At 51.0% G+C, this 25,685-nt stretch overlaps 1 protein-coding gene across 1 annotated transcript in view; it reads left to right on the forward strand.

Annotated features, from left to right (window-relative positions):
- Window positions 1-19,308, forward strand: part of VDR (vitamin D receptor) — a 31,458-nt gene extending 12,150 nt beyond the window's left edge. The window contains exons 3-8 of the mRNA XM_061206442.1: window positions 5,678-5,862; window positions 6,065-6,185; window positions 8,649-8,820; window positions 14,391-14,542; window positions 14,724-14,840; window positions 16,103-19,308. Of these exons, the coding sequence (XP_061062425.1) occupies window positions 5,678-5,862; window positions 6,065-6,185; window positions 8,649-8,820; window positions 14,391-14,542; window positions 14,724-14,840; window positions 16,103-16,362 (1,007 nt within the window). The 3' untranslated portion in view covers window positions 16,363-19,308. The remainder of the gene's footprint in view (window positions 1-5,677; window positions 5,863-6,064; window positions 6,186-8,648; window positions 8,821-14,390; window positions 14,543-14,723; window positions 14,841-16,102) is intronic.
- Window positions 19,309-25,685: the final 6,377 nt, after the last annotated feature.

The raw sequence follows: 25,685 nt of genomic DNA on the forward strand, positions 1-25,685 counted from the left end.
CGGCCCCTCACTCCTGATACCAGCTCCCCAGCCAACACCAGCAGCCCTGGAAGAAGCTTCCAGGCCATCGTTCCTCCTCGCCCCCATGGGAGCATGCAGGCCTGGGCACGCTGATCACTCCTAGCCCAGGTCCCCTACCCCACCCAACTCCTGTTTATCCTGGAGTCATGGAGGCTCAAGGCCTGGGTGCCTCGTGGAGCTTCTCACACGTTGGCTTAGTGCAGCCTGCTCTGTTCAAGGTGCTAGACTGGACGTAAACAGGAAGCAGCGTGCACCGCCCCTGCCCCTGCCCCTGCCCCTGCCCCTGCCCCTTCCCCCTCTGAGCACACAGCCTCCACAGGGCAGGGGGCCATGGTTCTAAGGCTCCAGCCAACCAAGAATGGCCCAGAGTTACACCTGAAATTCAGTAAGGCTCTGCCACAGGAGTTCTGGTCAGGGCCAGCCTCACTGATGTCCCAGAAGTGCCTCTCCTATGGCTCAGGAGAAAAGAGATGTTCCATCCGCTTAGAACAGGAAGCACACTTAGAAATCATCTGAGACCCAGAAAGACAAAAATATTAATACCAGGATTGGAGTCAAAAAGCGTGTTGGGAATAGAATCCAACTCTTAGTCCCCTCCTAGATCACTGCTGGTCCCCGTGGAGAGCACTGCGTCCACCGTGATGAACAGGCCTTGAGTGTTTCAGGGTGCTCCCACCCCAGGAACACCACGTGGTGGGGGGCCAGCAATCCAGAAGCAGATGCCCACCCCCAGCCCCTGGTCAGCTTTGTGCCTCAGCCACCCCAATCTCAGCCTCAGTCCCTCGGACGGAGCCCCGTGCCCCCCTCCTGCTCTATGCCCAGGGCAGCCCTGTGCCCACCACTCTCACCATGCTAGTGCAGGGAGCTGTGCTGAGTTAGGGATGGGCTGGTAGAGCTGCGCTTTTGGGGTCTGGGCCCCAGAGCTCCATTTGTAATAGAAATGTTGGGCCAACATGAGGCTTATTCTTTCCACTGCCCCAAAGGGAAGGTCCTCCAGGAAGAGCTCTATTTCCTGCCTCAGGTTAGCCAAGCTTTGGGGGGCCTGGAACTCCCCAGCTCAGGTCCCTAGGAGAGCTGCGTATTTATCACCCAGGCTGGCTGTCATCCCCAAGGCCTAGCCTCCTAGAGACAACTGAGTGTCAACATTAGTAAAACCACAGGACACCCCAGGGCTTCCTTTGAAGGGAGCTGCAAACCCAGGCTCCTTTCTGGTGGGGACAAGGAGGTGGCTGTTTCCTAGAGGAGGCATAAGAAGGGGAGGAGATGCCTGTGGGAACCAATGTTTATTGACCACTTACTGTACCAGTGTCAGGCACTAGTACTTTCTTGTTAAAGTCCGACAACAATCCCTAAATATGTAAATATTTCTGTTTTTATTTTTTATTTTTTGTGATAGGTGAGCAAATTCAGAGAAATTAAAATATCATGCCTCCAAAGCTAATAATCTAGGCCTGTGTGTTTCCAAAGCCCCCCCGCCTTTTCCCCCCACTCCCCTCAGTGAGCCAGAGCTCCTCCACTGTGCATTTCCAGGCACTGCCTAGGGCCCTAAGATATGGGCGGAAGAGAGTTTGCTCCCGCTAAAGACTCTCTCTCTCTTCGAGTCCAGGTTGACTTGATGTCCTTGGAGCCCAAGATATTTCACAGTTGAGTTCTGGCCTCTTGTAGACCTGGCCTGCACATGTGAACTTGTTTAATGTTTTTATACATGTACATCTTTTCTGCCCAGCATGAGCACAGCCCCTGGCACATAGTAGGTACTCAGTAAATATGTGTTGAATGATTGAATATTACCTCCCCATTATGTTTCTTTGTATCTCTGCGTCTCCCACTGATTTATATATCAGGAAGATCTCCCAAATCTGATATTGTCAATGTCATTCATTTGGGAAAATTTTATGTCTGTTTCCCTAATGTTGTCCTTAGGCCACCTGTGGCAAACTGAAATGTTTTTAAGTTGTTCGTGCTTTCAGATCTTGACCCCCTAACTCTATTCTAGACTTTATGGAACAGGGAATATCTTGCATGGGATTAACTTGAGCAAAGCCATTTGCACACTCAGCAAGGACCTGGGAAGCTACTAAGCAGCCATATGGATTTCACAAAACCCATGTACACAGCTCATGTCCTTTATTCACCGGAGAGCCCATCAATGGGCTTTTAACTTGAGTGGCTTTTAACTTCAAAATGTGCCTCCTAGTGAGAAATAAATTTCTATTGTTTAGCCAAAAAAACACAAAAAATAAAACAAACAAACAAAAAAAGTGTCCTCCTACATGACAATAATGGTATTTTTAGTCACAATTCATTGAGAAAATGATTCTTTAAATCCTATGAAATTAACAGCCCCTTTAAACAAATGACTTATTTCGTAAGTCACAACAACATCTGCATATGTGAGAGACTTATGACTTATTAGTCCCCAGAAAATGTTGCCTGGAGGGAGGCCCATGGATTGGCAGCCTTCATTTGAAACCAGTGGATCTTAGCATTTCTTCCTCTAGTACCGCACATGGGATGGTGGTCACTATTTGCTAGAAGTGATGGAGAAGATCAGTGTCATAAGGTTAACTTCAAATCTCTTAACTTTTTCCTTTTAAGGTAAATCACTTACAAGCTTTGCGACTTTATTTACTTTTTCACACTCTTCAGATGGATTGGAACACCTTGTGTGTCAGGACTCCATGGCTGAGGACCAGGGTCCTGCTGAGCATTCATAGCCAATTATAGTCACAGGCAGTATGGGGTAGTGGTTAGAACCTTGGATTGTAGAGCCAGACTGCCCAGGCCCAAATACCAGCTCCACCACTTGTTTGCTATATGACTCTGAACAAGCTTTATAGCCTCTCTGGGCCTCAGTTCCCTCATCTGCAAAGTGAGGATAATAGTACCTGCCTTAGGGGTTATTACAAGGACTAAGTAATGTGAGTTAGTATATAGAAGCACTTATAATAGTGCCCGGTACATTCAAATAAACCTCTATTTTTATTAACAGTATTTTTTATTACGTACAGCTTGATCACCAGGATTTCCAGCTCCCAGCAGATTAGAAGTAACTCTTAAGGGGGATAAAGGCATACTTCTAGAGACACACAAATAAGAAGAGACAACACATAGCTTAAGAGAGTGGGCTAGACTGGTATGAAAAGTAGTACAAGAACTCAAAATCACAGCTGGCTGAGTCATATATAGTGCAGGAAAACAGCTCCATACAATTCTGAGGTCATAACCTTGTCCCTGCAAAGTCCAAGAATTATTCAGAATGATGCCTCTGAATCATCAAGCAAAGGTTACATGATGTTACACTGTTCTGTTACAAGGTATTCTGTCTTGAAAATACTTCAGTCACAATTATTTAAATTAAAAATGTAAGCTTTGCTTAGTGATCCGGTGGACTGACACGTGGCGTGTGCCGTTCTGACATGGTAGGGAACGTGCAGCATTGCTATACTTCTCACCATTCTTTCCTGAGCCAGGATGACGACCAGCACATAGTAGGTACAGCCAATGTTGATGTGTTGGGTGTCCAGTGCATCAGACTATCGAGGAAGCCCCACTGGGCTAGCCTTGATGGGGAAGACACAGGCATTGTAGGATGTGGCCCCCAACCTTAGGTAGCCTGCAGTTCCAGTGAAGGAGACCTTGAACTTCTTAGGCTCTCTTTATAAAGGCATTTACTGGGACCTGTACTAACCGTAAATGTAACAGAGTGAAAAACGATCGGGTGCCAGTGTGTGTGGGAAAAACGGCTCACTGCAGATCAAGGCAATAAGAAAGCCTCTCGTCGTACGAGAGGGCTGTGAACTGGGTGCTGGAGAACCAACAGAGCTTGCATGGCTGCTGGGGAGAGAAGACCCAGCTGGACAGGCATCCAGCACAAGGAGAAATGCAGTGGCAAGAGTGAGCAGGTCATGTTCACAGGTCAGCAATCCCAACGTGACTAGAGCAGAAGCTGTGTCCAGTGGCCCCGGGAAATGAGGTTGGAAAGCTAGGAAGAAGGGAAATCACGGAGAATCTTGACTTTGGTTGGGGCATGGTAAACAGGAAAGATCCAGAAAAAGTTTCTGAGCAGGAGAGTGACATCCTAGAATCACAGGGGGTTATCAGAGCCCTGTCAGGGCTGAGAAGCATGCCTGTGGGCACACAGAGCCAGCCCCCCGGCTCCAGACTCATCACCTCCTCCGCCTGCCCCTCAGGTGAGCAGGAAAGACCCGACGCCTAATCTTGGCTTCCCCAGGCGAGGGCCTTGCACCCTGCCTTGAATAGGATGCTCCCTCTCCCACCCTGCTCGATCTCTTGGGGTCTGAGCAGACACCCTCTGTGGGAGGAGGGCTGGCAGCTCTTTGGGCAGGTGAGTCAGTAACCTGGGCGTGGCGTCCACCCCAGTCTTCCTCTAGGTATAGTTTGTTCCAGCTCTGGAAGAAACAGGCCATCTTTCGCAGTAGGCTTCCGTTTCCTGCTGTGCCCACTCCCACCCCCGACAGGCTCTCCCTCCCCACCCCCGCCAACTTCTCTCATCCTTCCCCCACCCAAGGGGCCTAGGCCAATAGGCCTTTCTCGAAGCCGGACACCCACCCACTCTAGGGTTCTGGTTCCTTTCCCTGCTCTTGTGAAACTCTCAGTTCTGTGGACAGATGCCCTGGCAAGACCAGCACAGAGCAAGCAGCTGCAGGCCGAGGGCTCCAGCGCCCACTCCTGCCATCAGTGCTCTGCAAGCCCCAGCCGGGAGGTCTGTGTGCCCAGCTGCTGTGCTAAGCATCCTTGCTCCCAGCCCCGCCCTCCCGGCAGCTACCCCAGCACGGGGAGGCCCGGAGCCCCTGCGCAGCCTGCAGGGGGCCGGGGATCCCTGAGGTTGGATACACTGGCCAGCCGCTGGAGAGAGCTTCCCAGATTAGAGCTGTGAGCTGCTATGCTTGGGGACTTCCAGAGGACTCGAAAACTTCCTTGGGCAGTCATTTCAAGACTGGACTGGCTGAGGCAGGGGTTGTTTTGGCCCAACCAAAGAGGCAAAGTCTTTCTACGTCGGTCATAGTAGATCACAAGCCTGGAAACTTGGATGTGGGGAAGGCCATGTGAGGTCTTCTCAGCACCTCCTAGCCTCTGTCGCCGTGACTGTGCACCCTCCCTCCCCCCAGTGTCTCCCTCAGGATCAGGGAATACAAGGAGGGGGTAGAAGCGACAAGAACAAACGTTTAGTGAGCATCTGCTCTGTGCTAGGCCTGCATTCAGGTCTCAAGGCAGTCGGTCCTTTGAGGTAGGATCCCCACATACGCATGCTTTATGGAGGAAGGAACAAAACAGGGACTTAGAAGAGATCATATGATCCAAACTTCTCATTTTAGAAACAAGCAAACAAAAGCCTGGAGAGCTCAGTCTGTGCAGAGTCAGACACCTTGTTATTGAGATCCCAGGCTCCCTAACAATGCCCAAGCATCCCACCTCCCAAATCCTCTATCTCCTCTCTCATGCGCCTGCCTTTTCAACATAGAACACGCAATCTTCCATTCGTATTGTGGGCTTGGGGTCCCCGTGGCCGGACGGCCCGGTGAGCTCCAAGTGTGAGGCACAGCCCCTTCCATCTCGTGCCTTTACACCTGGAGGAAGGTTCCTTGGAGGCGCTGCAGGGGAGCCCTCCTGACACCCCCTTCCCACCCCACAGTCATCCTGACTGATGAAGAGGTGCAGCGGAAGCGGGAGATGATCCTCAAGAGGAAGGAAGAGGAGGCCTTGAAGGACAGCCTGCGGCCGAAGCTGTCCGAGGAGCAGCAACACATCATCGCCATCCTGCTGGACGCCCACCACAAGACCTATGACCCCACCTACGCCGACTTCAGCCAGTTCCGGGTACAGCCTGAGCCACCAGCAGAGCCCGGGCTCCGAGGGGGACGGAGGGCAAAGGGGGATCTGGGCGCAGAACCTGGGAAGGGACGGAGGCTGCTCTGGCCTTCTGACACTGGGGAGGACTCCCCCTCCTGTCGGAGATCAGGGCTGGGGTAAGAAGGTGACCCCCAAGTGTGGGCCTCTGACCCTCCACCTTTCCCTCCAGCCTCCGGTTCGAGAGGGTGGGAATGAAGGGAAGCATCCCTCAGGGCCTTGGTTGATACACACGCCCAGCTTCTCTGGAAACTCATCGTCCTCCTGCTCAGATCGCTATACCTCCTCTCCAGGTAAGTGGCATTGCATGCCCCCCCCTCCCCAGAGAGCCCAGAGCTTCCCCAGCCCACCTGTCCTTGGCTGCAGCTGGAAGGACAGCACTTACCTACTGTGTGCCACACAACGTCCTCAGAAAAAAACCTTTCTTAGAGAAGAGGCGGGGCTTTCCTGAGGGCCCACGTGCAGGACGCTGAGGAAGAGGCCAAACAGGGGTCCGGTGGGCAGGGTCTGCCTGCAGAGCCTCTGTTCTTTCCTCTAAGCCAGGCTTATGCCCCTGGCTCCCTCCCTGGGAGTGACCGGATTCCTTTAAAGGGTACTTTACGCCCGGGCCCTTGGGGTTTTTTTGTTTGTTTGTTTCATTTTGGGTTTTGTTTTCTCCGGTTTTATTGAGATATAATTGACATATAGCATTGTATTCGTTTAAGGTATATAACATAATGATTTGATATATGTATATATTGCAAAATGATTGCCACAGTAAGTTTAGTTAACCTCACATAGTTACAAAGATGTTTAGCCCCCTGTGATAACTTTTAAGACGTACTCTCTTAGCAACTTTCAAATATAACAAACAGTGCTGTTAACTACAGTCACCAGAGCCTGAGTCTTTGGAAGGTGGAATTCAGCATGGAAGGAGAAAATGTGGGTCCCACTACAGCCCGCCTTCCCCTCAAGCCCTGGGGGGCCCCTAAGGCCCTGGAGGACCTGTCCCTTCCAGCTCATCCTTGCTTTCCTCTTATAGTCCTTTCCTACCTTCCTCTTCATCTTCCTGTCTCGTCTTCCCCCTGCCCTTGCCTTCATCCTTCTACCTCTCACCCAACCCAGCTGCCCTCTGGTTGGGGCCTGTAGAAAGGCAGGGATGGAAAAGCCCCCTCCCCTCTGGGGAACTAGTATCCTCAGATGTGGTACTTCCAGACCCATTGATGGATCTGTGCCCAGATCCAGAGTAGGTGGGAGGGCTCCCTGTGTCAACTAGACAGAGATAACAGTGGAGTTGGCCGTGTGTCTACTCACCTGCATTGACCACTGCACAGATAACTGATCCTCTGAGCCCCTCACCTTGTAGTTAACCTTGCAGTAACCCCTCCCCTGTGGTAATTTTCTCTACCCACTTTCCTGCTCTTTTTACTTTATGGTATATTCATTTTTATCAATGAGGGTCAATCTGGGGACTTCCCTGGTGGTCCAGTGGTTAGGACTCTGCACTTTCACTGCCGAGGGCGCGGGTTCAATCCCTGGTCGGAAAACAAAGATCCCACAAGCCTGGCGGCACAGCCGGGGGGAAAAAAGAAAGAGGGCCAATCTGCATGCTATACATTGGTCTGTACTTCAACTTTTCATAATAATTTTATATTATTTAGAAGTTTTGATTTCTTCTCATAGGTTAATTAATTTGAGGTGTTTACCACCCCCCCATGGTATGTTCAGTATAGCATATATTTATTGAAAAATTCAAACTAGTTAACATTTTTAACTTTTAAAAAATTATTATATAAAAGTAATATGTGTTCATTGTAGACATTCAGAAAATATAAACTAAATTATGTATATTATATATATTATATATAATCTTTAATCCTACCACCCAAAGATAATCACGGTTAACACTGTGATGTATCTTTTCCCAATTTTTTTTTAACACATGTATATGTTCAGAAATGGAATTGTGCTATACGCAGTCTTGTAGCTTGCTTTTTTGTCTTGATAGTATATTATGTCATATCTTCATACCATTCAGTACACACCTAGAATATAATTTTTAAAGGCTGCATAGTATTCTGGGGTATAATGTACAATAACATATCTAAACCCCTATCACTGGATATCTAGATTTTTTTTCCCAGCTCTTCATTAAGATAACAGTATGCTTGTGGCTAAATATTTGCACTTATTCTGAATTTTTCCTTACGTTGAATTCATGGAAGTAAGATTACTGGTCATAGAGTGTACATAATTGTAGGCTTTTGACCCTCACGGTCAAATAGCTTTCTAGATTAGCTGCACAAATGTATGCCTCCTTTACACCCCAGCGCTGCACAAGGATTGCCTAATTCCCTGCATCTTTACAAACACTGGTGTCAACATATAAATGTACTTGCTTCTAGTTTAGAGGTGAAAAGTAGATGTTCTTCTTGGCCATTCTTTGATCACTAGTGAGGTTGAACATTGTTTTCCACAAGTTTATTGGTTCCAAGTGTATCTTTGATTTGAGATCATTAGGAACAACATGTAAAATCACATTTTAAAGAAGTCTCTTATCTCAGAGTGTCTCTGATATTTGATTTTCCTGCCCCACTCTGCTGAAGGAAGACACAGGGAACCCTCGGGGGAAGCCTGGGCTGAAGTGACCTTGGAGAGAGGTGGTGACTGTGGGATTCCCAGCTGGCCCTGCTGCCAGGGTGTAGGAGGGCCTCGCGGGGCCTCACAGAAGGAAGCCTGGCTCAAGTAGTTCCTTCTCTTCCCTCATCCTTCCCCAGATACGATGGAGCCAACTGGCTTCTCCAACCTGGATCTGAGTGAAGAAGACTCTGATGACCCTTCTGTGACCTTGGACCTGTCCCAGCTCTCCATGCTGCCCCACCTGGCTGACCTGGTCAGTTACAGTATCCAAAAGGTCATCGGCTTTGCCAAGATGATCCCAGGGTTCAGGTAAGGAGCTTCTGGGACATCCAGGGAACAGAGTGAGAATCCTAGACTGAGCCCGAAGAAGGCTCGGAAATTACCAATCTACTGCTTCCCAAAATACAGCCTCAGGCCCTACCCCAGACCTCCTAAGTCAGAATCTCTGGGCAAGGCCCAGGAATCTGTATTTAAGAAGTGCAGCCCATCCAGCATTACTCGGCAGGCCAGCACTGGAGAGCCATCCATCCCTTACACTTTCTATGTGATGGAACAGGAGCCCAGTGAGGTTCAATGGCCAACACCAGGATTTCTAGTGTTGGAGCCCGCGTGTCAGAGCCGGGTTAAGAACTCTTAGTTCACTGCTGTGTCCACTCCAGCTGCCTTGGATCTATTCCTCATATTATCCTTTTAAATTAAACCTACATTAATCCTGCACACCCAATTCTGAAACCAGGATGAAGTGATAGAGAGGAAAAAGGGTTGGGCTTGTGATGTAATTTAGGAATCCTAGAGGGAGACGCACTTGTACATATAACCTGGGCATCTTTCACCCAATTTACCCTTCACCCAAGGCTGTTTCCTAATCATACTGAGGTCTTTTTTGCCAAAGTAGGTAAGTATGAGGAGTTCTACTGGAGTAAAGACCCTCCCTTATGGATTCATTCATACAAATTTCATTCATTCATTCAAATGTTCCATTGTTTTGGTAATAATGTTATCTATAATACTTATATTTAAATGGTCATGCAGTGTTAAATATTCTTAAAAGTACATAAAAGTTGATGCTTTTAGTAGATATGTTGGGAGGCAGTTACATCTATATTTATGTATATCAATAGCTTCATTCTTTCTAAAAGTTCATTTGGAACATTGTCATCAAATAGATATACATTGTGGTCAAGAAATAAATGAATAAACTTCCCTGGCGGTCCAGTGGTTAAAGATCCACCTTCCACTGCAGGGGGAATCCCTGGTGGGGGAACTAAGATCCCGAACGCCACGTGGCGTGGCCAAAAAACAAGAAAGAAATTAATTAATATCAAGCAATACTCTCATCATTTCAAGTAGTAGCAATAGTTAGAGCTGTAGCAGAAGGGGTAGAATGCTTCCTCAATACTGATGCTTGGATTCAGTGCTAGAATACTGGGAGCTGGAAAATGACTGGACGTTGGCCAGCTCTGGATGGAAGCTAACACGAGGTGCCATTTATTGTTTGGTGAATCTCTGGTGCGTAGGGAAGCCATCAGCTACTGTCTAAATTGCTGCATTGATTGCCAGCTAAATGATGGTAATTCACAGAGCTAAACCCAGCGCATCCCAGTTTGTTTCTGTCCTGAGACAACCTGCTCTGTGTTATTTTATGCCTCGCACCAATTCAAATACCAGGGATTCACCAATATTCTTTCCTGGAATTAATGTGAAAATTATAAAGGAGAGAAACCATCAAATGGTGTTGAGACACTCTTGCTGTATCGCACATTTTGGTTGCATCAAAAAGAGTAAAGGCCACTCTGCAGGCAGAACGGGTGTCACCTGTGGGGTCAGCATCGCACTGGGCCTGGGATTTACCCTCCAGAGTCTTTCCTTGGAACTGATGACAACATTCCGCTTAGTACAAGTTCCAGCTCCCTCCCCCACTCTTCTCGTTACTGTTTGCAAACTGCACCATGTTCCCAAAGTCTTGTTTTGTGTAAACAGCTAGAGAAAAAACACTTCAAGGTGTTGATGGATACACTGTAGCAGGTGGCTCTCATCCTACTTCCAGGAGGAGCAGCTCTCATCTACCCAGTCCCCAAACCTTGCCTAGTGGGGAGCTGGACCAGAGGGCACCTGAAGCCCTGTCCAGATGCTAAGGTTTGGTAGCTGGGATTGCCCACATGGGAAAACTGTCCTAAAAAGAAAATGACCCATTTAACCAGATTACCCCAATGCAGCCCCCTCCACTAAGTAACCTGAGCCCCAGTTTTTCTCTTGGCCCCCATCCCTTTCCTTCGCCACATATACCCTCCCACAAAATAGCACCACCTGCCCCTCAATTCCTCTCCCCAAGGATGAGCTGAAGTCTACCCCCTTCCTTCCCTTTCAAGCCTCATCCTCCAGAGTTCCCTGGTCTAGCCCTGCAGTCCTGGCCGAAGTGAGGTATATATGAGCAGGTATTGGAGCCACCCAGCTATGGAGGCAAAATCAATTAAATCGATCCTAAACACGCTTGGGTTAACTTTTCTGGCTTCAGCATGTCTTGAGAAGTCCCAAAGTGGAATGTTTTCCAACAAAAATGGAGAGGCTTCAGCAAGAGCTCTGTGGGAACATTTACGCGGATGCTCTCTGGGAATGGGTGGAGCTGATGCTGCACCAGGACGGGGGCCAGAGCCCAGGCTTCCGCAGGACCCAGGCGGGGGCAGCCCAACAGTTCTCTGGTTCTGCCGGTTCCTGCACTTAGAGGTTCCGTTTTTCCAAGAAGTGAAAGAACAGTGTCTGCGTCCCTGGTGGCTTTGATCTTGCTGCCTGGAGGCGCGGGTGGAGGGTGTGGGGAGGGCAGGATGAGACTTCTGTGTGGGTGAGTGGAGGGGAGAGTACAGGACAAGATTCCAGCGTGGGCGGGACTGCATGGGCTGTGCTGGGTGTGGACTGCCCTGTGGTGTGGCCTTGTCCCTGCCCCTGGCTCCCACCTCTTCTCCCTCAGCCTCTCGGTCTGCACCCCACAAATCCCCCTCCTTCAGCCCTGCAAAAGAAATGCATGGAGGAAGTGGTGTCAGGAGCAGCGACTCCATGGCCAGGAGCCGTCTTGGATCCGAGAGCCAAGGACCACAGGTTTCACTGCCCAGAGGGGTGCATGAGGGACCAGGCCCAAACAGCCCCAGAGGGCTAAACGCCTTCAACCTCACTGCCATTTCCATCCCCAGGGGCTCCTTCCTGGGTCAGAGGCCTGGGGTCCTAGTGCTTCCCTCCTCCTATGCCCTTTCCTCTATATTCACTTATTCATCTGTCCAACAATCAGCTTGCTTATGACATAAACTGTGAGGGATAAAAGATGACTAGGACACAGTCCCTGGCCTGCAGAGGTTCAGCGTCTGATGGAAGAGATAGACATATGAATAGCCGCGGTGAAGAGATAAGGGCGCCAAGAGGTACCGAGGGAAGGCAGATGGGGAGAGGCTGGACCCTGCCTAGGGGGGTGGGGAAGACGAGACATCCCCAGAGCACCTCACAGGTGCCCAGAAGTGGCCACAGGTGTGGAAACTGATCAGGTTGTAAATATTACTCAGGTCCAGGGAGGAGGCCCAGAGCCGGAGCTGGTGCCCATCACAGCAGGAACGAGGTCTCTTACTGAGTTCCCCTTTATCTCCACTGCTACCGCCACCCACTACCATTTCCACTTCTAGCTGTGAGCTGCACTTAGAAAGTCCCTGTATTTCCAGGCTGTGGGTGGTAATTTGAGGTCATTCTAGGTTTGCTTTCATAGAAGTAATATGTCTGGATCACAGCAGGCAGTGATCCCGCTGAAATCTCTCTAGCCAGGCACCCATGGGATGTTTGTTCACTGCTGGCCATCCATTTTGAGTGGGCCATTGAACAAAAGGTTATGTGCAGAGATGTTCCTCGCGGAATTCCTTATAACAGCAAAACTTAGAAGCAACCAAAATGCCCAAAAATAGGTGGGTGGGAGACTGTATTTTCCAAAGATTTGACAATGAACATGTTTTACTCGTATAATGAATTAAAACCCAAATGAGGGTGGTGTTAGTTTTTGTTTTTTCAATGTGGATTGAGCACCCAGAAAAAGGTGACAAGGATGGTGAGACATCTAGATGCCATGGCATCAGGGCTATTTATTCCAGAGAAAAGGCAAGGAGGGACATGGTGGCTTTCCTTAAATGGTTAAAGGGATGTCCCGCGGCTAATGGAGAGGTCTGGTTCTGTGTTCCTTGAGAGGACAGAACTACAAGCAATGGATAAGTGTGTGATCACGTGGCTTAGAGCTCAAGAGAAGAGGCTATTAACCCAAAGGCCAAGCACCCCATGGCTGTATCCAGAGGCCAGGAGCTCCCTAGCACTGGGGGAGTCCTTTAGAGGCTGTGTGAGAGCCGTCTGTCAGGAATGCTGAGGAAGGAATTGGACCACATAGCCTCTAAGTGGGGCCTTCCAACCCTAGCACTTTGTGATTTTCCTTCAGTGCAGGCCCTTTGGTGGTCATCTAATCATGCAAGCCCTTTCACGCCTCCTCATCCATCACCTGTTGGTACGGGACTCTCATCAGTTAATATCCGTTTCCCACCTTTTTACTTTCCAAAGTGCAGCCACAGGGGACGACAGCCCATCGACAGGATATCCAGGAGGAAATACACAGAAAGAGAAAGGGAGGAAAAAGAGGAAGCAATTTGATCTGTGGGTCCTGACTTTTCCTTGTCATTGTTCAGACAAGCCCAGCTCGTGACTCAGAATAGTGGAACTAGTCAAGAGCCTTTTGACTCACCAACACATAGCTATTGACCCTCTCTTCATGCTCAGGGCTCAATGAACAGTGTGAGAGCAACACTAATGTAATTAAGAGGTGGTGCTGGCCCTCAAGTAGCTTACGATGAAGAGCCAGAGACAAGTATCTAAGGACAGAGGCAAAGAAGGGGAAAGGGCAAAATAGGATTACAGGCAATGTGCAGCAGGTCGTAAAGGAATGGCTCTAATTCTATGAAGAGAATCGAAGGGTGGAGGGATCCAAGGGAGACCTCACTGGATTCAGGACTGGAAAGGTGGGGTGGAGCAGAAGATGGGTGCTCTAAGCTGGAGCTGCCCCACGTTCAAAGGCATGGTGGCATGAGAATGCCTAGCATCTGAATGTGGAGTAGTCCGATGCTGTTAGAATGGAGCGTTGGTAGAGTCTGTGATGGGAACGGGGGCTGGAAAGACAGTTTGGAGCCCAGTTATGGCGTATGGGCTTGATCCTGGGGCATTTGATAGTCAGTGGGGATTTCTGAGCGCAGGAGTGACACGTCCCTGTAGCAGTAGTAAGAAAGGTGAACGAGAGGCTTGACTCCAGGAGTCCAGTAAGAGGCAACTGAAAAAGATGATGGAGCTCTGAATCAGAGCAGCCCAGTGGGAGTGGGAGTCCAGAGATGTCCTGGAGACAGAGTTGACTTCACTACTGGAAGGACCGAAGGGCGGGGAGAGGGAGAGGGAAAGAAAGCATGGGAGCCATTGGGGATGGCTCTGGCCATGCTTTTGCAGACGACCATATTCATGCTATAGCCCTGGGAGCTTCTTCAGGCTCTATCTTCCTGACCCTAGAAGAGCCATGGCTGCTCCCACCTTGGAGACCCTGGAAAGTCACTGGGTCTTCCCTGTCTTAGTAGCTAAGCTACATCGGTTGACATTTGGTCACAGCTTTGAGTTGTTCTCAAGTCATTCTCCCTCAAGAAACAGTCTCGTTCTTTCCAACCAGGCTGCAAGCTCCTCGATGGAGGACCCAGGGCACATGCTGGTCACCTGGCAGGTGTATACCTGTCAAAGCACTGCACTGATTTGCATGACTTGATGGTCTTGACCAGTAACCTGACCTTCCTCCCCCCCCCCCGCCCCCGCCCCCTCCCCCTCCCTGGCAGAGACCTCACCCCTGAGGACCAGATCGTGCTGCTGAAGTCGAGTGCCATTGAGGTCATCATGCTGCGCTCCAACCAGTCCTTCACCATGGACGACATGTCCTGGACCTGCGGCAGCCCGGACTTCAAGTACCAAGTCAGTGATGTGACCAAAGGTGCGGCTAGGCTCTGCCTCCTCCTGCCCCAGCTCCACCCCTCCTGGGGTCATGGGCCCCACCAGGCACATCAGAGGGAGTGAGGCAGCACCAGGGAGAGAAGGGTGAGGGTCAGGCCGGAGGTAGGGTGGGGTGGGTGGTCCTGGGGGTGCCCACAGCGGCTGGCCGTTCTCTCTCATAGCCGGACACAGCCTGGAACTGATTGAGCCCCTCATCAAGTTCCAGGTGGGGCTGAAGAAGCTGAACTTGCATGAGGAGGAGCACGTGCTGCTCATGGCCATCTGCATTGTCTCCCCAGGTACCTAGCAGTGTGGGGAGCGGGAAGGGGGGAGGCCCGCTGAGGGCCAGCAGGGAGGTTTGGAGGGAGGAGTGAGCACAAGGAGAGACCAACAAGGAAACACCCACTTTGCTGGGTTTGCCCTGCCCGTGTGCTGTGTGTATGTTGACGGTTCCCTCACTGCCCTTGGCCTCGCCCTAGCAAGACCATTGGTGACTCATGGGTGGGATTCTGAGGAACCAAAGAGATGGGGTTTCTCAGGCCACAGACAGTACTCAAGCTCTGCTCTTGTGTGAACTGGACTGACCTCTGCTGACACTTGAGGCCCCCTGGGGATAGGGCACAAAAGCCTGGGGCCTGATAGGAGGTTCTGCTGGCCTGACAGACAGTTTAGCTGACTGATTTTGGAGGCAGGGTGCTGTGATCCTTGAGCTCTTCTGCCTGTTTGGGGTGGGAAGAGGGAGAGAAGCCGAGGAGGGAGGTCTTGTGGTTCTGGGGATGCTGCATTGCTGATGAGGCCTCCACTGGGACTGTGTTCAGGGAACAAGCCAGTGGCCTTTCTCCAGGGACGCTTTCCTGAGCTGGGGGCCCAAGGAAAGGACATGGGCACCCCTCTTCCTGGCCAGTGAGCATTCACTCATTCATTCGTTCATTCACTCAGCAATGATTTACTGGGCTTCTGTCAGGAACCAGGCACGATGCTGGGCATAGGGACTCAGCAGCAACCAGGACACAGACTTCTTTCCCAGGAAGTGTAGAAAGAGCCATTAAACAAATACTTCATTTTAAAAATAAAGAAGTACATGATGCTACAGAGGGTATAGCAGAAAGTGGGAACCTGATGTCGTCTGGGGCATGGAGGTACGGGGTCATCAGGAATCGCCTTCTTGAGGAAGGTCCTTTAAGCTGTTACCTGAAGGGTCAGCAAGAGTCAGGCAAAGGTAAAAAAGCTGAGTGCTGGGCAGAAGGAACACAAATGTGAAGCCTGGAGTGCAGAGAGCATGGCTCATCGGGGTCCTCATGAAAGATGGAGCACAGAGACAGAAGGAGAGAGAATAGGTGGGGACAGGCCCAGATGGCCCGCAAACGGACCTGAGACTTGATCCTAAATGCAATGGGAAGTGGTCGAGGGGTTGGGGAGGACTGTGGTGTCACAGGTCAGCAGGCATCCAGGAGTGACCTGGGAGGATGCTGAGGCTGGGTGTCTGTCTGTGAGGGCCGGGGGTTGGGCTGAACGGTAAGGGAGCTGGCTCAGAGCTCCTCGCCCGCCTCTCTGCCCACAGACCGTCCCGGGGTGCAGGACGCTGCGCTGGTCGAGGCCATCCAGGACCGCCTGTCCAACACGCTGCAGACCTACATCCGCTGCCGCCACCCACCCCCAGGCAGCCACCTGCTCTACGCCAAGATGATCCAGAAGCTAGCGGACCTGCGTAGCCTGAACGAGGAGCACTCCAAGCAGTACCGCTCCCTCTCCTTCCAGCCCGAGTGCAGCATGAAGCTCACGCCCCTCGTGCTCGAGGTGTTTGGCAACGAGATCTCCTGAGTAGGGCAGCCTGCCCTGGCGCCTGGGCGGGGTTGCCTCTCTGGGGCCGGAGGCTGCCCAGCAGCTCTTCCCACCCCTTCTGGAGTTCAGCCCCTCCTCTACCCACTTCCCCTCCCCGCCCAGCCCATCCTCTCTCCTGCCCAATCTAACACCAGGTCCCCCTTACCTGCAGGCCAAGGGCTGCCCCCAGTCCCTCGAGACCTCAGTCATGAGGAATTGCTCTTTATTTGACAAAGAATCTCAAGTGGGGGGCAGAGGGCAGAGGCTGAAGGTGGGCCCGTGCCCGGGGATGCCCCCTCCCACACTCCAGAAGTGGCTGCTGGCTGGTGCCGAGGGAACAGGCAGGTGGGAGAGATGCAGCCATTCCTCAGGGACAGAGATACCCTCACCTCTACCCAGCTCCAGGCCCACACGTCCAGAGCCTGGTGGGATCACCCTTCCTTTGCCCCACCCACGATAAACACTGACCCATGACCCCCACCTCATCCTGCTGCCGGTCTGTCCTGTTCTGCCCCAGGGCAGTGTGCCACGATGGGGCCTTCTCCCTCTGCCTTCCTACCCTGGCCTGCCTAGGACACTCACTACCAAGGAAGACCAAAACCAAGGTGACTAAGGTCACAGCTTCCCCTCATCCTCTGCTAGCCAAAGGGCATTTGCCTAACCCCACGGTGCCCACCTTCATCCCATCGCCATGGTAACATTCTCCCTGGAAGTAGCTGTGGTAAGATGGGCTTTCTCCCCATGGCGGGGGCCACTGGCCCAGAACCCATGTGCTGAGAGGCCAAGGAGGGAAGAGAGCAGGGCCCAGGCAGTGAGGGGACAGGCAAACCCAGCCTGAACATAAGAGTAGTAGATGGAGGCCACACCCGTCCTGCCGCCAAGCCCATGGCTCCTCAGCCTGGAGCTAAGGGGTTGGCCGAGGAGGGGCTCTCCCTCCAACAATCCACATGGCAGGACTGAATGGCCCCCAGGCTTCAGAGAGTCATGGGCACCATCCTCACCCTCACCCTGCCAGTGCCTTACCTCCCACCCCAGAGAGAGAACCGGCCGCAGGCTCCAGAGCCCCTGCGCAGCGGCCGAGGTCGCCGAAGGGGCCTGACCCTGGGATGGCCAAGGGTGGTGACCCAGAGGTCAGCCCACTGTCTGAGCCCCGCCAACAGTCTGGAGAAGCAGGTGCTGCTCTGCTTACCAGCGGGGCCTCATCTTTCCCACCTGGCAGGGTGGGATGGGGGAGAGGAATTTCCAGACCCCCAAAGCCCAAGCCCTCCCTGCCCGCCTAGTTCCGCTTCTAACACTGCTGTCCCCCGGAGAAGCAGAAGGCAGTGCTCCAGCACCCCGGGTCGGGGGACAGCGGGTTGGCCTCGTGGCTGGTCAGTGAGAGCACTTCGCGGGGGAGTCAGGCGGGGTAGTTCCTTATTCCCACCCCACACCCTGACGTCAAAAGGGACCTGTGAGGCAGGGCGGGGTAGGGGCACCGAACCTCAAACTCCCCATGTGCAGAGCAGCTCAGGAGGTGGGCACTCACGGCCCGTGTACGCGGCTGGGCTTCTCTGGGGCGTGGGTGGCAAGCATGCGGGAGCAGAGCAGAGAGGGCTCCTCCAGGAGCGACAGAGGGCCCTTCAGATCATACTCAAGTTTGGGGGGTGCAGCCGCACTTGCTGTCTCAGCCTGGAGGAGGTGGTGTCAGCAGGATGCCCCTCTGCCTGCGTCCGCTGTTCCCTGAAGACCCCGGGAGCAAACCAGCTTACCTCCACGGCAGCCGCCAGTGTCTGCTGGCCAGTGTTTCTTCATCTGACAGCCACTGTCCCTATTGCAGAACCGTCCTTAGACTCAGTCTGCTGTCTGTTAGATGGGAGTTGTCTTCAGGCTCCACTTGGTACCACATTCTAATATAACGGGTAGTAGGCACCACTGATGAAGCGATATTTATGGGTGATGAGGACGTACGTTGTGAAAATTCTACATGTTAATTACTGTTGTTGTTATTTTACAAATTAGGGAGAGACCCTTGGGATTTGATTGTAGCTGCAGAACACATTGGTCCAGTTGTCAAGTCAGTGGTAGAAAGGGCTTGAAAATCTCTGACCCAGTTCAATCCCCTTGTTAAAGAAAACTGACGCTGAGGAGAAGGTGTGACTCACCCAAGCTCATGTAACTAGTTCAAAGCAGCCCCAGGACTGGACCCGGGCTTTGGACTTAGGGTCCAGTGCTGTTTTCAATACATCATGCTTGAGCTCAGACGCCATGTCCCATTCCCCTCGTGGCTGACCTCATCCCTGGAGGAAGCCCTGGGTTTTAGACAGAGCATGTCCAGATCCCAGATCCCTGCCTTGCTCCCCTGGGTTGTCACCCCACTGACCCATCAGGAGGAGGAGAAGGGACACCTCAGCCTGTGTCTCAATGCGAATCACACCCCCGCCCCAGTGTGGCCTTGGCCGGATGGGGTCTCTGCCGCAGCTGGGCGTAATGCTGTTGCCTTATCAATAAAGTGCATCTGTCTTTGTACTATCTTCACCCTCCCAGCGCTCCCCTGGACCTGCCTTCCCCAGGGAACATGACAGGACCCACTGAGAACGCCAGTTCCTCAGCCCTGGGGCCCGTGACAGCTCAGTCCAGTCCCAAAGGGAAGTCCAGCAGCTGGGAGGATGAGAAAAAGTGAGGTTCCCTGGGGCTGAATTGGGAGACAATGTTATCATCTTTTCTGTTTTAGAATGAGAGAATGTGAAGGTAGACATTCATAAATCTCAACCTTTTTAAACTATGTTATTGGAAAGCTAGGAAGGTCTGTACCAAAAATGCCAAATAAACAAGATTCTGGGAGATAGGAAAACCCTTCTCTGGCCGACTGGAAGAAATAGGAGAATCTGAATGAGGCCAACAGGGAAGCTTGGAACATACGATAGATCTGGTTAAATCTGGGAATAAAGCAGCAAAGAAAGCTTTGAAGAGTGCCTCCTGAGTGATTTCCAAAGAGAAAAAAAGTTTGCCAGAAATTTGTCAAATAAACCAATGAAGAAAGCTCTGCTTATGGTAATAAAGATGGCACATACTTACGTAGCACTTACTTTGTGGCAAGTACTGCCGTAAATAAATGCTTTATGCAAACCAGCTTGCTTTATCCTTATAAGGACCCTAGGGGAGATGGACGACTATTACCTTCATTTCACAGAGGGGATAATTTGCCCGAAGCCACAGTGGTGGTAAGTGAGAGATAGGGTTTGAACCCTTGGCAGCTGGCTCCAGAAGCCATTAATTACCTGCTACACTATACTGCTTCCTATTGAGCTGAGTGGGCTGACAAATGACAGCTAGTCATGCCAGCTCTCTATTAAAGTGGATGTAAGGGAGATTCCCATTCCTAAAGTAGGCCTTGGGATAGAGAAATTGGAGGTGCTGGATCCAACAGGGCTCTACTCTCAGGAAACATTCAGTGACATGTGTTGGGTCCATTTCTGTGTGGCCCTTACCTTAGACCCTCAAGAATAGGAAGCCAGGCAGCTGTTGACAAAAATGTGTCTTGTATTTGAAATGCTGTGCCAGTGACTTGGCAAACTTCGAGTGACTCCTATGAATATACAGGACTCCCAAAGGGCCCTGAGGAGCCAAGGTACCCCCTCCATTTCCAAAGAAAGGGGGGTTTATGATAAAGGGCGGCTTTCGTTAAACACACAAGCAAAAATAACTAACCAAAGACACACATGGTCATCTGCAGGGAAAATCATGCAAGGAAAACATAACCAATGTATTTATTTACGATAAGTTGGCCTAGGAACCTGTGGATGTGATTTAATTTTTCAGAAGCATCTGAAAAGATTTCAAACCAAATGTGTCAGTGGGGGATGGGAAGGGAATAGAAGAATTGGGGGAGGGGCTTGAGGGCCGTTTTGTCAAGAAAAGTGAATGGGCTTAGAGAAAGGAAACCAGCAGCTGCCTAAACAGACACAGGCTCTGGCAGGAGAAGTGTGAAGACATGTCCTTAGAAACTGTTAGGAGACTCTTATTTAGCATTTTTATAGATGATCCAGAGGAACACAAAATCTCCAAGGCCGTGTGTTACAATCAACTTTTCCAGGTAAACAGAGAAGAATGCACCCACTTAGGAGAAAGTGATTTTAAGTTTTCACATTCCAAGTCTTGGATCTACATCTGTGCTGTTCAGTAAGGTAGCTGCATGTGACTATTTACATTAAAATTCATTACAATTAAATAAAAGTAAACATTAAGCTCTTCAACTGCACTCGCCGCATTTTCAGCACTCAATAGCCCCAGGGCTATGGGAATGGACGGTGCGGATACTGAACATTTCCCTCATTGCAGAAAGTTCTATTGGACGGCGTTGGTCTACACAGTGCATTCTTATCTGATCCTATGTTTGGATGGTATGTTGCTGCTGATCTGTTGGGAGATGGCCACCAAGTGTTCGACACCATATAGAGGGTATTCAGGGAACATCCTCCCTTTACATCAAGCAATGCTGCAGCGGGACTCCTGTGAACACGTCTGCTCCTCAAAAGAGACATAAAGAGGAAACATCTCACAGATCATGAGGTTGATAGGCTCAGAGCTTCAGGTGGCATAAATACGTCGGCGCTGTTCCAGGAAATACTGATTCCTTCAGTCCTGGGGACAAGCAGACAGGGCCTGCCTGGAGCGACCAGATCCCTCAAGTCAGGGTCTCTAGCTTCTACCGGGGCTCCCTGGAAGCTGTCTATGCACCTTGGGTCTGTCTGCCTGCCCCGTGGCCCTGCAGGTGATGAGACTTTTCTCTCCAGCCGGGCTTGTAGAGACAAGGGTGATGAGTGACATCTGGCACTCCTAGTACAGCCAAAGGGCTGCCTCTTCATGCCAACTAGCATCACTGTGGGCAAGAAGCCTGTGAGGCTCCTGAAGGGGTCTGTGCTCCAACTGACCAAGAAGCACAGCAGGATGTGGAGCAGAGGCTGGGAGTGGTGATGGGGGGTTGTCACTGCTCCAGACAGCTGCTTGGAATCTCTGCACTCAGACATGCCGTATATGATATATGAGATAGTGTTGCAGGTCGGGTTCTGGGGAAGCCAACTCTGAAATGTAGATGGGAGTGCAGGAGGTTTACTGGGGAGAGGTCTCAAGCTTGGGCGGCAGGGAAGAAAGTGGGATTGGGTAAAGGGAGAAGGGCTGCCAAGCAATCTCAGCAGAGATCTCAACCAACCCTATGGGGAGCTCTGAAACTGGGATGGCCCTTTGGATTGCCCCAAGTTGAGGTGAGGGAGCCGGCTTTTACAATCTTACATCACCCGGTCCTTGGATGCAGGCTGTCCCCAGGAAAAGAGTTACCTCTTTTCAGCCAAGGGCAGGTAGGACTGGGGGTTGTTTCTTCACATTTTGTACAACCTGACGCCTTGGGGAGGGGCCAGAATGCTGCCAGGCCCTTCTTTTTGGCTCTAGGGAGGGGGTAGCAATAGTTCCTGGAGCTCCCTCCAGAGGGGGGCGTTCCCAGCCTCTCCCCAGCTCTGGACTGTCTAGTGGTTTTTTTTCCTCCCGAAGTCATGTTGAGCTTCACCACTAGGTGGTGCTACTGCCCTATAGGGACAGGTTTGGGCTGCTCGCCGGGCCGCTCTCCCCCACTCCCTCCTCCCTCTACATCCTGCTCCTGCTTTTATCTCTGTGAAGGTGCCTGGCCTGCTGTGCTTGGGGCCTCTGAGGACCTTCCCGGCTGGTCCCACGTTCCCTCTGAGGTCCAGCTTGGTTGTGCAGTCCTTTCAGTGTCTCCAAGTGTCACACTGAGCGCAGTGCTGGGGATACAGCGATGAATAGGACAGTCGCTGCCCCCCAAAAAGGTACAGTCCAGGGAGAGAAGACAGACCTGCAAACAGGCCAACACCAAGCAGCACAAGTAGAAGCCGAACACTTAATGGCATAAACTGCTGGGTCCCTGTCCTGGCTCTCCCACTTGCTACCTTGTGTCACCTTGGGCAAGTGACTTAATATTTTTGAGCCTCAGAATCTTCATCTATACAATGGCAACAATAATAGTACCTACTCCTAGGTTCGTTGTTGTGATATAATCTGTGTAAATCACTTTTCACGGTACCTGTGCTGCCAGCATCATTATTAGGTTGCAGAGGGAAAGGGTGGTCAAATAAGTTTTCATTGCAAGTTGGCATTGCTCCAGTCCTCTGACCACTGATCCTTGCTAGGCTCTCTGGACTGGCTCCAGGGGGATCTCTTTGACACCCCCCCACCTCCCATGCAGATCTCAGCCGCTGGAGCTATGAGACCCTGCTCCGTGAATATCTGCAGGGGCTGGGGGAAGGCGTCATTGCTCCATGTGGCCACCAGGAGGCAGGTGTGCAACTTCATAAGCCAAATAGGCCCGAATTGAAACAGCCCGGCTGGAGAGAAAAGTGTGGGAAAGAGATGGGAAGGTAGGCACAGAAACACGGGGAACTCTAGTTAATACTCTTCCCGGCTTCTTTCAATTATGGTCTTTCTTTGCCAGCTTCACTCCCTCAGTGACCACCACCACCGACTTCACTGCACACACATTACCGTCCCATAACTAATGTCAGTATTCTCTGGACGGAAGCGGTTCCTGTCCAGAGAGGGGGAAATCAAGATGAGCCTCAAGAATCAAGTTTGCTCCATGTATTTTTTGTGTCACAGTTTCTATTCGTTTACCCTGGCGTTCACTGGACCCATGTTCCCTTGGCGAGGTGCACAGCCAACATGATGCCGCCTGTCTGCCGCTCCAGGAAAACGTGTCATTGTCCAGACTGTGGGACTCGAGCCACGGCCACGTCCAACCACTTGCAGCTCTGACCGTGCACTCGGCAGGCTGCTTCCACACCAGCCCTTCTCAAACGTTTTGTTCTTTGGACCCCTATATGGACTATTAAAAATAAAGAGCCCCCCAACCAAAGAGCTTTTGTTTATGTGGGTTATATCCATCAATATTAACCAGATTAGGAACTTAAATTGAGAAGAATTTTAAATACTCATTAAATTAAAAAAAAAAAAACAATAATGAATCTAAGTTAACATAAATAATACAATCTTTATTAAAGGTGACAAAACAAATTTAGTGACAAGAAGGTACTGTTTGACAGTTTTGCAAATCTCTTTGATGTCTGGCTTCATAGAAGGCAGCTAGATTCTCATAACTGGTTCTGCGTTCCATCTGTTAGGGTATCACACAAGATGGAAACCTTGGGAGACTCCTCTGTACGCAAGTGAGAGAATGGGAGTTAAAAAGGCAAATGATGTCTTAGTATTATTATGAAAGTAGCTTTGACCTTGCAAAGCCCCTGAATGGGGCTCAGGGATCCACAGGGGTCCCCAGCCTACACTCTGAGACCCCCACTGCACACTTTTCTAGGCCTTGTTTCCTTGGCCAGACATGCCCCACCCTGTTCTCCATCCCCCAGTTTTCTCAACTCAGCAAACTCCTCCTGCTCCTTCAATTTCCAGCTCAGGCTTCATCTCTTGGCCAAATTCTTCCCTGAACTTCACAATGCTGTACCCTCCCTTGCCCCATCTGGGTAGAATGGTGCGCCCACTCTATGGTAGAATGAAGTGTACATTGTTGTGTGTTTTAAATTTCTGGTTTGCCTTCGGGGCTCCCTACCAGACTGGAACAAAGGAGGGATTCCATAAATGTAGCTGAATAAATACATGAATGAACGAATGAGTATGAGGCAATGTGCCGCCCACTTCTGTCAGCATCTAAAAGATCTGATCTTCACAATAGACGTCAAATTAAAAAAAAAAAAAATCTGCTTGGGTCCCTGCTGGAAGATGAAATGCAAACAGACTTATGCAAATTTCAGCACCTTCCCCTAACTTTGGAAACTGAGAAGTTAAGTCCCTGTGGCTTCAGAACCCACATGCTAACTACCTCTCCCTACAGCACCTGCCATATCTCCCTCATTCTGCATGTGGATGGTTGGGTTTTTGGTCCAAAATGCAGAATTTAGCCTTGATCCCTATTCATATCTATCTGATTTGATTTCTCCCACATTTTAGCCTGCTCAAATCTTTTGAATCTTCATTTTGTCATCCAACATTCTGACCATCCCTCCTGGCCTTGCATCTTCCAAAACTTTGCTCCGCAGACCACGTACAGAGCTGGCTAAGACAGAGCCAAGACAATGCCCTCTTGCAGGTTGACACTAGCGCACTGACCAGACTTGGGACAGGGTCCCTACCAGAGGGATTTGACTTTGGTTCAGTTGTTCAAGACCTCACTGGGAGAAAGGGAAGGGGTGGGTAATGAGATTGAGTCTTGGGGAGGTGAGTGGATGCCTTGCAAAAACCCAGGCATCCACAGGAATTTGGGAAACTTGGCAATGCTCCCACAACCCCTCCCTCTCCAGGGCCCAACAGTCTTACCCCAAGTCTGAACAGATTCTTATAGAATTAGACCAGATCTGAGCCAAGGCTCAGGGATCCAGGGATACCTGATATAGGGGATGCAGGAAGGGGTGGATCAAGTATCAAATTCCAAGCTGGATTGTTCTGCAAATACTGTCTGAGCTGGACTCAGGGAAGAAAGGCATAGTCTCCTTCATAGATTTTGGTTGCTGAGAGGGGAAGGTAGTGGGCAGTGGGCAGAACTCTCCTGCGGCATCCATACCTCAGTGAGACATGGAGACGTCACATGCAGCCCAGCCTGGCAGCCCTTATTTAGCTCAGCGGGGTCTCCCCATTGTCCTCTTCACTTGCACTCAGACTCCTACAGGGCACCTGGAAAGGCCCTTGCCACCCTGACCCAACCCCATCTAATTACAAATCCTGTGAACATCTGTGGCAGCCAGCATGGGGCAAGGGCAAGGTGAGGTGAAGTGAGTGCAGGGGCCCCAACTGTGTCTGCACCTGGCTCCTGTTTCTCTATTTGTCTCCCAGGAAGGCCAGGTAGAGCAAACAACCCATCAGAAAAGGCTCATCCCAGGCCAACCCAGCCTGGGTGCGGAGGACCATAAGCAACCGGGTTCAGAGTGTCAGGGAAACCCCTTCCCGCTGTCCCCTTTGTTTCCCCCAGCCCCACAGATTTAAATTTCTTCCCCTCTCCCACCCTGGAGCCCTAGGAGAGCAGCCGGGAGGAGATGGTGAAACAGCCCTGGGTGATAAAGTGGGGATGGGGAGAAGTGATAAAGGGGATGGGAAAGAAGCCAGCCCCACTTCCTCTCTGATAGGGACCCCGCCCCGAGGGGCTCCTGCCTTCTGCTGTGTTCACAGGAAGGCCTTGAGGTGGCGGAGGAGTGGATGGGAGGGGAGCCGAGGGAGCACTGTCGGTGGGCAGGATGTCAGTAGACTTGGGAGAGGACCGTTCAGTTGGTTGTTGGTTC

This window comes from Eubalaena glacialis, chromosome 11, assembly GCF_028564815.1.
Source record: "Eubalaena glacialis isolate mEubGla1 chromosome 11, mEubGla1.1.hap2.+ XY, whole genome shotgun sequence".
Classification (NCBI taxonomy): Eukaryota; Metazoa; Chordata; class Mammalia; order Artiodactyla; family Balaenidae; genus Eubalaena; species Eubalaena glacialis.